At 34.3% G+C, this 13,050-nt stretch overlaps 1 protein-coding gene across 6 annotated transcripts in view; it reads right to left on the bottom strand.

Moving 5' to 3' along the window:
- Positions 1-649: 649 nt before the first annotated feature.
- Positions 650-13,050, bottom strand: part of TMTC2 (transmembrane O-mannosyltransferase targeting cadherins 2) — a 221,668-nt gene continuing 209,267 nt past the window's right edge. For all 6 annotated transcript variants that reach the window (XM_058190797.1, XM_058190798.1, XM_058190794.1 and 3 more), the window contains one exon: positions 650-4,219. In XM_058190797.1, the coding sequence (XP_058046780.1) occupies positions 4,040-4,219 (180 nt within the window). In that variant the 3' untranslated portion in view covers positions 650-4,039. The remainder of the gene's footprint in view (positions 4,220-13,050) is intronic.

Raw genomic sequence — 13,050 nt, 5'->3', positions numbered from 1 at the left:
TCTCAATTAAAAAATAAATTAAATCCATTGGATTTCCTCATCCTAATTAATGGGAAACATATTTCTCTTACAATTTGGATATTGAATTAAATCATAATTAAAGCTATCTATTTTCTGAAACACTGAATTAAGAAGCCTGCCCAGAATCTTATGAACGAGCACATCCCTAATATTCATGGGGTTTTTTTTCCCCATGAGGTGTAATAAGGGACAAATCTTCAATCTTTTTCAGGGAACAGTGAAGAACACATAAGAGACAGCACTAAAGAATACCTTGAGATTCTGGAATAAGCAAAGAAATATCATTGTCAAGCACAATTGCTAGTGTGTAGCAGAGTTTATAAATCATGTTTTGTTTGAACCATGTTTTGTCATTTGCCTTAGTTCACCCAAATTACAGAAAATAATTTGTGAGGGTTCAGACATCATTATAAACTAAAATCAAAGAAACTAAATTATGGTTTAATACAGTACAGTCAATTCAGCCATTTTCAAAACAACAACAACATGCTATTACTTTCTTATTATGATAGTTAATATACAGTGTATTCAATAAAAATTAATCAAATGTTGATAATAACAAACGACAGTGAATTCGGTGTATTTGTTATCAATCATTTATTACTGAAAACAAAGTGGATTTTCTTATCTGGCACATAAACAATTATTTCTACAAAAAGGAAACCCTACAAATCTTGATAATTTATACAAATATGTTTTCTCAAAAAATAAAAATTTAATTTAGTAAATTTGTGCTCTTATTTTTAAGCACTGTCTGCAATATCCACCACAAATCCCTGAGCAGAGACAACAATTTTAAACTTATTTGAAAATTGAGAGATATAAAGCCTAACCCAATACTGAAAATGCATGGAAAAACAAGATTTTATTTTAACAATTTGTCATTGTTCGATTTGAGACAAGTAAAACACCTGTACAACTTCATTGAAATCTAGTGTATAAGAAATATAATAAAAAGGGAGATGGTATAATGAAAAATGAAATGTTACAACTAGGAAGTTGACCTTGCATCTGATGCTGAAATTTAACATTTCAGAATGTCTTACTAATACAGTTAAATTGCTATCCTATACACAATTCCATGGGTTCGACCCACTGAATTTAATTGAATTCATTCTTGAGTATACATGCATAGGATGATGCTAAAAATTCAATCTTCATCATTAATACAGCATTTGATTTTACAGTTTTGAGAAAATGATGCAACAGTACATTGTTCAGTTAAATAAACAGTAGCTAACATTGCAATTTATCCATAGCTGAATGCATAACAATGAAAATATTGAATTTCACTGGTTAACATTTTAGTTTTTTCTATCCCATAAAACAGTTTCTGGAACTGCACCTGGTAGGAAAAAATTGAAAGGTCACTCATCTGCACAAAGCTTTAAAATAAAATAGCCTAATGTAAGAAAACAGAAATTGGAAGGTGGTGCCTAATAATAAAATGTTTCTAACAATGGTACTCCTAATGAAAAATCAAGAAAGCTCAGAGTATCACCAAGGATGACATAAATTGTGGTTATGCTGAGAAAATAGCCCATTGTTCCTTAATAAGTCGACATAGAAAACTGGGGTGACTAAAATGCACAGAATAAATGTGTTCCTGTTTCCTTCTAAATACCAATACGTTCTTTAAACATTTAAAAGCACACCATGAAAAGCAACCAGAAGACTAGCAACAGTTGTGGAATCCTAGCTAATGACTATTTGCTACAGTTGGCAAATAAAAACTTTCAACAATGCATCAGTTCCAAAGTAGTAACAATTGAATGATATTCAATACAAACACTTTTTGTTAACATAGGGAGGATTCTTAGAGACACCTAATCTTCAATCTATGGATGTTGCAGAATATAGTGCCAGGATGCAAAGGATCACATAACTAGCTCTCTATTTCTGAAGAAACTATCCATGCTTCCCATTTTAATTCGAAGTGGCTTTAGGTATGAATTTAGAATTGGCTATGTGTTTCCTATGAGGCAGAGAATGAGGTGGCTGGATGGAGTCACTGAGGCAGTCAGCGTGAGCTTAAATGGTCTCAGGGGGATGGTAGAGGACAGGAAGGCCTGGAGGAAAGTTGTCCATGGGGTCGCGATGGGTCACACAACTTCGCAACTAACAACATGTGTTTCCTAGATGAAAAATTAAGCCAGCCATGGCAAGCCCTTGGATATGTCTACAGTAGCTCTTTGGTGCCAGTCAAACTGATCTAAAAATGACTGATGGGTATATATACCATTTTGAAATTATAGCGTAATTTGCCTAGTTAATAATAAAGGGAATTGATAAATGGTCTAGTTTTTAAATGATGCTTTTATGCAAATCATAACAATTAGGCTAAATAAATTGAAATATGAAACAAAAAAAAAGAATGCAGAATTGGGTTAGAATCTGCACACATTTTTCTCTTCAACTATAAATAGTTAAATAAATGCAAAAATAATTGGCAGCTATTGTCAGTCACATAATTCCTTTTAGTCTAACACCTTGTGGATTCACTAAATATTTATTTAAAATATTAAACTCTTTTAGTTTTTTGCAGATAGCACAATAGTTTATTTTTCACAAACAGCTGGTAAATCCTGCGGCTAACGTTTCAAAAATGCATTCACCAAATGCATGCCTACAAATTTGTTGTTAATCCAATGACAACATACTTTGAAAGTATATTTACACAAGCTGGCAACCTGGATATCAGTGGAGATAGTAATTTGCTTTGTGTGCGCTTGATGCAATCTACAGCGTGTACAGATGCAAGTGTTTGCATATTTTCAAAAACAATGTTAGTAACATGTTCACCTACACTGCTCTATCCTTTGCTTTCAATGTACTAAAAGGCAAAAAATTCATGTTGCTTCTTCATATGTCTATCCAGTTCATATTTAAAATGTCTGTATACAAATGCATTTCTTTTTTAATAAAATACATATTGTTGATGAGAACAAAGATAAATCCATACTTTACATCTCATTACTATAGACACGGCTCTCCAGCTTAACACTGATCTGATCTTGGAAGTAAGGCAAGCTGGTTAAAGCAACAAAACATAACAAAGCTGAAGTCATGAGCAAGATTCAATTTTCCAACCCAGTGGATAGCTTCTGTTTTAAAGTACAGATCACTCCCATCTTCAACCAGGGCAAAGCAAACACAGAAGCATTTACTGTACAGTATAGTTTCAGCAACCTGCTGTACTTTTTAAAGTAATTGACTATTCAGACTTTGGAGCATAGTACATTACAAGAGGACAGAGAGCTTGCCTTAATTCTTCATTTACTTCATTCAGTACTATTGTATAGAGTTAATTCTTCATTCCAAGTTGCCTTCATTGTTGCTTGTTTCTACACTTTCAGAGAATAATTCACAGCCAACCAGCCAACCAACTAAACAGGCTAACAATATGTATTTGCCAGTGAAGATTAGACATGAAACCACATCTTTCAATTTTTTTTTTCAAATAGTTGAGCTAGTATGTGAATTAGCTCAATAGGCAGGTCTGTGGAGTTATACAATATCAAGACAAATAGCAAACACATTTAGTTTTAGTATACATTTAATGAATTACAGCCTAAGAAAATAAATTTCTTTATCCTCTTCTAAATTCTTAGTTGGCCGAAAGGATGCTCAGAAGGCCAACACAACCTTTGTATCAGAAACCACATAAAAATGACCAAAGTGAGAATGACTAATATGCCCTAGTGAATATGCTAAAGTGAGTCCCTTTCCGGTGCTCCAGTTTCAGGTTTTTTTTTTTAATTTTCTGGATTTTGGCAATAATTATTAAGTCCTTCATGAAACTTATCAAAAAGATTCTACCCCTTTCTCATTTTCAATTTGAAACATCAAAATGCAGCCCTGTAGGTTCTCCTAGCAGCAATTACAACCTTTGACAATTACAGCTTAGTTAGCAAGAGCACTCAACAAAACAGTGCTCCAAAAGTTATTTTGGATTTTATTTTTTAAAACTTTTTGCAAACAAAAAACAACAACAACAACACTTTTTAAAAACCCTGCATTATGTTTTGGTTGTTCTTAAGCCTTGTTTTTCCATAATATTCCAGAGTTTGCGAAGATTTGATTGTGTGATGACATCATCGGGTTTAAACTGAAGGGCATGAAGATAGTTTGATTCAGCCTCCAAAAGTTTGCCATTGAGATGAAGAATAGCTCCCAAATTCATTAAGGCAGCTGGGTACTGGACAAAAAGAAAAAGAATGGACAAAACATGAGTTTATCTTTCTTCATCCAAGAGCTTTCATCTAAGTAGCAAAATGACTTCCGTATGTTTTTGTACGCTACTTTTATGGAAACAATTAAGAAACTGGAACAAGCGTGAGTATTAAATAAGGAATGGGTTGATCAGATGCACAGCACACTTTGCAGTGAAGCGTTCAGATGGAGAACATTAACTCCTTTAATGTGCAAACCACAGGTCATACGACTTCTTATTATCAAAAGCTGTGCTCCCCACCCACAATCTTTTTTATTTTCTTCTTACTAGATAAGGAAAATTGGAAGGTAAGACTAGATGAAGAAAATAAATTTCATTAGATGTTCATTTAAAACTTCCTATTTTAGGTTTTGGTTCTATAGCAACCCCAATCATGAGAAAGAATGAGAATTCAATCTGATGAAATAAACAACTGTAATTTCTTTTATTCTGATGCCATATACAATATCTTGATTATCATCCCTCCAAATATTAATGTTATCAAGAAAGCACACTATGTTCAATTCAAGAAAACAGGTTAAATATAAATTTGAATGTAAATAATATATTGCCTGATTGCACCACTGCAGCTACTTTGGCAATGTGTCATATGATTATTTTGGTAGTTTGATTGCTTTCAAAATGGCTGCATGTTTTATGCCCAGCAGTCTGTAATAGCCTGGAGAATTTGTAAAACTAATTCTTCAGTTTCAATTATGGTACTCATTAGTAATGCTGAATATTGCTGCTACTGCATCATCAAAACTTTTAGAAATACTTAGTAGAGGATCCTATAGTCTCCAGTACCTTCCTTTCACACTGGAAATAAGCTTTCTGCTTCTCATCATTTTAGTATTTGGTAACTTTATATTGCTTCAGTCTTCTAAGTGAATGATACTAGAGCATACTATGTGCTGGAGAAGTTTTGGAAGCAACATTATCTATTATTCAAAGACGGATTTAACTGAGACAATGAAAGAGGGACAATTTCAAATGAATATGAGCTGAAGTAATGTTGTAGGAAAATAGCAGAAATTAGTCGGGAAATTATACAATAGAAGGAGAGAAACAATCAATGACAAATTCATTTATTGGGATATAACATTTCAATACTTCCTAACAAAAGGTCATGGAGTTGTTAAACATGGGAATAATAACTACTATGTCATTTAGCCTAGATGATTATTACTGTAAATTAAAAATAACTAGTATTTCCTGATAATTTAAAAGAATTTTTCTCATCGTTCTTGTGGCCTTCACCCACGATATCATAGGTCTGCTTAGTACCACTACTGGCTATTAAATACATCAAGTGGGTATCATGAGGCTGCCTGCTTCTGCTGTAATTACTGCCTATCATCTTTCAACTTTTTTTTTTTATGTTTTACAGAGTGTTGCAAGACTTACACTTGTTTGGTTTTATAAAATCAATCCAAGTGCCTCCTGAAGAGATTTATTCTGCCGTGCACAAAATGCTTTTTGCTGTTCTATACTACAGCAATTCTTGATATTCAGCATCACTTAAGGAAAGCCTTTAATTGAACCAGAAAAACCCTCAGACCTATTAAAGACATGTGGTATCAGATGAAAGGAAATATGATATCCTTCACAAAGTACACAGTTTTGAAATCACTGATGCTCATTGCTTATCTTTCTGTTCAATGCTTAAATGTTTCCATCAGTAATGCAATTGTCCAGATCTACCTTTATTACAAACAAAGGAGTGTTAGAAAAAGAGATCTCTTTCAATTTGCCCAACCAACAGAAGGAACGCTATCTGCCTATTTATTCCAAATACTATTTATAAAAATTTAACATCACACCTGCAATGAAAATGCTGCCTTTCCCCATTTATGCTATGCCCAGCTGAAGGCATGAAACTGGCACCTTGTCTAGAGGGTGCTCCTCAGCCAATTGTACTAGACGTTATTCATGGCAAGCCAATCATTGTTTGAGGCCTGCAAAGAATAAAGGACTGTTAAAAAAAACATGCCACTTATCCAGTGGTGGGATTCAAATAATTTAACAACCAGTTCTCTGCCCTAATGACCAGCTGGGTAGGTGTGGCTCGGTGGTCACGTGACCATGTGGTCACGTGACCAACTCAACGTCACGTCGATGGGTGCTTCTCCTTAGCTGTTACAATGTAATAAGGGTTAACCAGAGAGGCGGTTTCTGTAAGCAGGGCCATAAAGATTAGTCTAGAAACAACACCAGAATGTTTCCTTCCTGCCTTCCTTACAGGATTAGCCCTGTAAAGTGAAAAAAAAAACACAAAATAAGATTTCTTCCAACAACCAGTTCTCCGAGCTGCTTAGGAAGTTAACAACCGGTTCTCCCGAATAGGTGCGAACTGGCTGAATCCCACCACTGCTCTTATCCTAGTAGCAATTATGGGCTGCCACCTGAAAATGAATTCAGCTATTTTCTTTTTACATACATACAAACATACAAACATACATACAATAAAAAAATAAAAGACAGATGAAGATGATTTTCAGTATATTAGCTACTGGCCCGGTAATGTGGGATTTCTCCAGCCACAGAACAAATGACATCCTGACCACATGAAACAAAAAACATCCTCTTCATTCATTTCCTTTTGGAGACAGAGTCTTTACATCAAAAGGAGCCAGCTGGCAGTTCTATTAAGCTTTTAATATAATTCTTTTATGGTTTTAGGGAAAATTATACAGTTATTAGGGAGGTTCCTGGGTACTCATTTGTCCAGCCTGTAGAGATTTATGATTACTCTCCAAAGATTGCAATGCTAGCAAAGAAGAGTGTAGTGATAGCAGGTTCATCATGATGACCCAGTGACTGATATTTTTGCCACACCTGCAATTAAATTAGACTTGGGTCAAAAGTTAGTTCTGTATGTCACTATGGAAACCTACTTACATGATTGGATGCCTAATTCATATCACAGTATTATCAAGTAAGAATAGTACAGGGAGAATAAAATGAAATAAAATATAACAGGAGAAAAGGAAGGTAATTAGAAGACTAGAAACAGCAAAAGTACTTTTTTTCTGAATTTAGCTGGACAAGTAATAGTAGAAGGACCATCTTTCAGGAAAGTTTGAAATCAGAGTTACTTATTTCTCCTTGTTATTTTCTGTTGTGCCTCATATTTTTGTCATTTCCCCCTTTTCTTTTGTATTGATATTTTTATATAGTTCTATATAGTTGCAGTGGCTATTATATACTATATATGCAGTGGCTCAGTGGCTAAAATGTTGAGCTTGTCGATCAGAAAGGTCGGCAGTTTGGCAGTTTGAATCCCTAGTGCCATATAACGAGGTGAGCTCCTGTTACTTGTCCCAGCTTCTGCCAATCTAGGAGTTTGAAAGTATGTAAAAAATGTAAGTAGAAAAATAGAAACCACCTTTGGTGGGAAGGTAACAGCGTTCCCTACGCCTTTGGCATTTAGTCATGCTGGCCACATGACCACGGAGATGACTTCGGACAGAGCAGGCTCTTCGGCTTTGAAACAGAGATGAGCACCGCCCCCTAGAGTTGGGAACGACTAGCACATATGTGCGAGGGGAACCTTTACCTTTTATATAGTTGCATTAAAAACATATAGACTAAACTTAATGCATTCCCTATCTAACCTTTATTTCATTGTGGGCAACCTATGGAGTGGCTGGAGATACTTTTTAATTCCCCCCAAGTTTCTTGCTCAATCTGATTTAGTTTCAGATGAGAATGATTTTAAATGAGAACTGGGCACTCTGGTGGCAACTTACACTCTCTTTTATTTTCCCAAGTTCCTCAATGCTCTACTGGCATCCTTAAAAATAAAATGATGCATGATCACAAGACCCATTTTGTTTAAAACATTGTCCATCTGCCCTTGAACTGTGCCCTGGGGTACTGGCACAATTCAAGGATTAATTTCATCTGTTAGACCAACTCTCCTTTTGTGAAGACATAGTCCTACTTATGGGAATCATTTTATGTAAACTTTTACCAGAAAAGTGCCCTATCCTCCTCCTCCGGAACTCGCTATTTCTTATTTCTGTCTTGATTATGCTTTCCCTCTCTTCCATTACTTAAAAATACTCCTTAATTATGGTTCACCTTTACTAATTTTCATATGGTATTTTTTTTTCTTTAAACAAAATTTAAAATTCTTTAAGCAAAATAATAACGCAAAAAAAATCCTAACAAAATCAAATAAATACCTACCTCCTCCATGTGTCATTATTAAAACAGAGTTTGGAAGTGTATAGCATATATTTCTAGTCTGAAGGATCAATGTGAAATTTTAAACAGCTATATTTCATGTATTTCCTGTGGTCAAATTTGTGTGTACCTATTTGCATGAATACTGATATGTACACTTAAGGACTGTATATCTTATTGAAAGTTTGGCCTTGAGTCTTATGTCAATAAATTTAGTAAATGAATACACCTATTTTGTTAAAAAATATAATATATGGAGAATCATTTTATTTATTTACTTCAGAAACTGGGACTATATTTGAATATAATAATAATAATAATAATAATAATAATAATAATAATAATAATAACAACAACAACAACAACAACAACAACAACAACAATAATAATAATAATTAACTGAAGGATTTTTCAAGACTAATTATTGTTTCCTTAATTTTTCAGATTATCCCATTTCTCACAGTTTTAATAATGTTGGTTCAAAAAATAGTATCCACTGTTCTGCTATATTAAATCTATGTACCTCATAAGGATGTAACATTGTTGAACAATTTTTCCAATTTCTCCAAAAATTTTTTGACCAAAACAATTAATTAACATTGCCAATACCGATGGTAATATGTAACAATTTGTCTGATTTCAATTAATATAATGCAATTTAAATTCAATGTAGTACTCTATGTGACTTATTTTTATCTTGACTTGCTGGCAACATCCAAAGACAAATGTAAAAGCATTTTATGTTATAAATGTTATACTTTATCTGCCTGCCATTTTTATATGCGAGTTCGTACTATCTTTGGGGTTTTAGAAATTCTCTGTGCTGGCAAACAATCATAACAGCCATTCCACACATGCAAAAAAAGGATTAGCACATTATTGCTCTAAGGTTCTTTGGTGAGCAAGTTTAAAACTGTCCTTTAGTAACTTCCTTGCATTGGGACAGGGGCTAACAAGGAATTTCAACAGGCTGTCATGAAGCCAAAGGACAACTGTCCCGTTGTTGTTTTCTCACAGGGAAACCAGAGTAAAAGACTAAGGACTGAAGTGGAATTGGCTGATATTGCTGTGTCAAATTAAACTTTGGTGATTACAATGTAAGTAAAAAGAGTATCTTCATAACATCTACCAATGGTCTATCTAGTACAATGGCCAGAAAGTTGTCTTTCAGGGTATTTAGCATTCATTGCTGCTGAAGGCAGCCAGAAGAACTGGAATTGAGGCCAACATACAGTATATTTGACGCAAATATATCATGGAAACAATCTAAATATAGCAGCTATGGATGCAACATATTATTTTACTTGGTAATCATTTTTGAACCTTCTTAAAAGAAATTTAAGAATTAATTTGGAGAAAACTGCTCTACCACAAAAAATGTTAAGCAGCCATTCTTTATTTGAAGAGGAATGATGACTTCATGAAAATGTGTAGATTTTGAATACCAATCAAATTTTCAAATTATGTGCATCTGTATATTCATACAATCATTTAAGCTACTTTAGACAGATTGGAGGGACAGTGAATGCTTAACCTTATACCCTTAGCAATAGTAATTAAAATATATGATTTTATAAATGACTTTCCAGGCCCTGTCTCTTTTATTTACCATGGTAGCAGATTTTTCTCCAATACACAACAACTTATCCAACTACTGGTTTTTAAAGAGCTGCATTAATTTGTTGGGTGATACAACATGGCAATGTGCATATATTTAAAGAAATAATTTCAATGAGGTTAAATTCTTGATTCTGCTGTTTGTTGTTTTCTGCATTCAGTGTGCCTACTTTTTTAAAGAACAGCCATAAGGCTTTTGTTGCTGAAAAAGATTTAATGCTCTGAAAAACATGGCATCCAGATATTTCAGCTTAATATTAGGGTATTTCTCTCTCCTTAAGCCAGCTGTATTCTGAAGGCTTGAGTTTGCTAATTGAAAACAAATACAGTAGCTTGATAAAGAGGAATGGAATAATAAAAGAGAAAATGAAAAAGATTTATCCGAGGGGTGCATCACCAGACTCTGGGTGGTTCTGCTTCATCTTGCCAATGACCATGCTATAATGTGCTATCAGGCCTTTTCATCCTCATGTGGTGATAGTAAGCATTTTACTTGAACTTTTATTTCTGCTGTTACTGCCAGGCTGCAATGTTTGATTTTCGAAAGCAATCAAAATGTCAACACAGTATTTTTTCTTGTTAAAAAGAACCGTGTACTGCCGAATCACTTTGAAATTGGCATTTTCTTTTTGACAGACCTCAATATGTTACTTTCACAGCAGATATGGATATGGAGTTGTCCTTCAGGTTCTTGGTGATGCTGCTTAAGCAACTTGAATATATTAATTTTACATTCCGGTAGAGAGAAATTTCCTGAGGATGGGCTCCAGCACGAGTCTGAAAGCTCAGAAGATTAAACCTCTGGTTCTCAGACTCAGATTGGATTCTGCAACATGATCATGGAACACGTATATTCCAGTGGTGTGTTTCTACCAGTCTGCCCCAGTTTGGGCGTACTGGTAGTGGCGGCGATGGAATGCTCTGCCCACCCATCCAGACATCAACACGAACGCTGTGCATGCGCAGCGTTCGTGTTGATTTTTTACATCTCCACGATGTAAAAAAGATGTTGAGACTCTAGAAAGAGTGCAGAGAAGAGCAACAAAGATGATTAGAGGACTGGAGGCTAAAACATATGAAGAACGGTTGCAGGAACTGGGTATGCCTAGTTTAATAAAAAGAAGGACTAGGGGAGACATGATAGCTGTGTTCCAATATCTCAGGGGTTGCCACAAAGAAGAGGGAGTCGGGCTGTTCTCCAAAGCACCTGAGGGTAGAACAAGAAGCAATGGGTGGAAACTGATCAAAGAAAGAAGCAACTTAGAACTAAGGAGTAATTTCCTGACAGTTAGAACAATTAATAAGTGGAACGACTTGCCTGCAGAAGTTGTGAATGCTCCAACACTGGAATTTTTTTTTTAAAGAAGGTTCTGTGCATGCACACGTTCACAGTTCCAAACTGGTAGCAAAGGTAAGTGGAACCACTATTGGTATATTCATATGAATTTCTTCTGCAGGAGAAAGTTCCAACTTCAAATAATAGAAAGTCGTGCAAAAGAAATGTCCTCTTTATGGTAGTTTCTCTTCTTTCAAGTGATTATTATAAAAATTCATTCGGCATGATTAAAAAAATGTGTAATGTTAACACATTTTGAACACTACTATGCCTTGCGTATCTGATTCAGTTACAATGAATGTTAGAAATTATTGCAAGGGGCTTCTGGACAAGGTGTGGGACCTGAAGATGGCTCTATGAAAGCAGAGCCAATGATTGCAGCAAAGACCCAGGAACAAGTAAATAGACAAATTCTTTAAAACCTCTCTGCATAAGGAGAGAACAGGGGGTAGCCCACATGTGCTCTGGATGCCTCTCCTGGCAAGGAGATGACAGGATAATAATTTTCTGTGGGTTTGAATACTTGGAGATGATGGGATCAGCCATCTGGCTCAAAAACACAGCAGAGACTTTTAAAGGACATGAAGTTCACAAACCTCACTTTCTAACCACTTTTGCCTATTAGATTTACTTTGCTTATCCTTTACAGTTGCAAATCATAACAAAAGATAAGTTATAATATTAGAAACTGGACACTAGAGAAAACTAAAGATTTTAAGCAGAAAAAAAAGTTTGATGTCGATTGATATTGAACTTGCAAAATGACACAAAATATTATAACATCTGAAATATTAAGATTTTTGAAGAATGGAGCCAGAATTTAGTAATTACAATATCAGCACTTTCGGTAATCATATGTGCTTCTATGGATAGATTTTATTTATGAAGGAATGACAGAGGTGGAACAAATTTTATCTGACAAGACAGAGAACGTACAGAATGTGGACATATAAATGACAGACCGAGAGAATGATTTTGAAAAGGACACTTTACTTGATACACAAAAGAAACTGATAAAAGTTTTAAAAATCAAAAGGGAAATACAAATGATAAATCAACAGAATGCCTTGGAAAATGTTTTCCAATTGGAACCACGAAAGAGGTTTGTTGAAGCCTTGAAGAAATCTGTCAGATGGGATATAGAAGAATTGAAGAAAAATCAAATCCTATGTCAATATTTGACTGAATTAAAGACTAGGACTTTAAGAAGTAAAAGGAATATCAAGGCGGTTCATTTGTTCTAGATTAGACTTTTTTATTTTTGTTTTTTTGCAAATATTAATGGAGTTTTTTCTGGATTTAAATATTGATGTTTTATGGTTTTATTTATAGAAAACATCTGGGATATGGGATGAAGAGATATCTATTTAATCTTAAAGGGGCTGAAGAGTTATTAAATTTGTTCACATTTAAATCTGTTGTGATGAAGGTTCGAAGTCACTTCTTTATATATTTCTTTTTCTTTATTATATTTTTTCTCCCCCCCCACCTTTTTTTCTTTCCATCCATTCTTTTTCTCTTTAGTTTATATTAGTTTTTAGTATTATAATTAAAATTCTTAATAAAATTATATTAAAAAAGGAATTGTTTATGACAACCACAATTATTAAACCAGTTTTACCTGAAGCAAAAGGGATAATCAATGGCTGTTTGAAAACAACATTCTACATTC

The sequence above is a fragment of the Ahaetulla prasina genome, chromosome 7 (genome assembly GCF_028640845.1).
Source record: "Ahaetulla prasina isolate Xishuangbanna chromosome 7, ASM2864084v1, whole genome shotgun sequence".
NCBI lineage: Eukaryota > Metazoa > Chordata > Lepidosauria > Squamata > Colubridae > Ahaetulla > Ahaetulla prasina.
The sequence above is the reverse complement of the archived record's forward strand: the minus strand, read 5'-3'. Positions and strand labels throughout refer to the sequence as shown.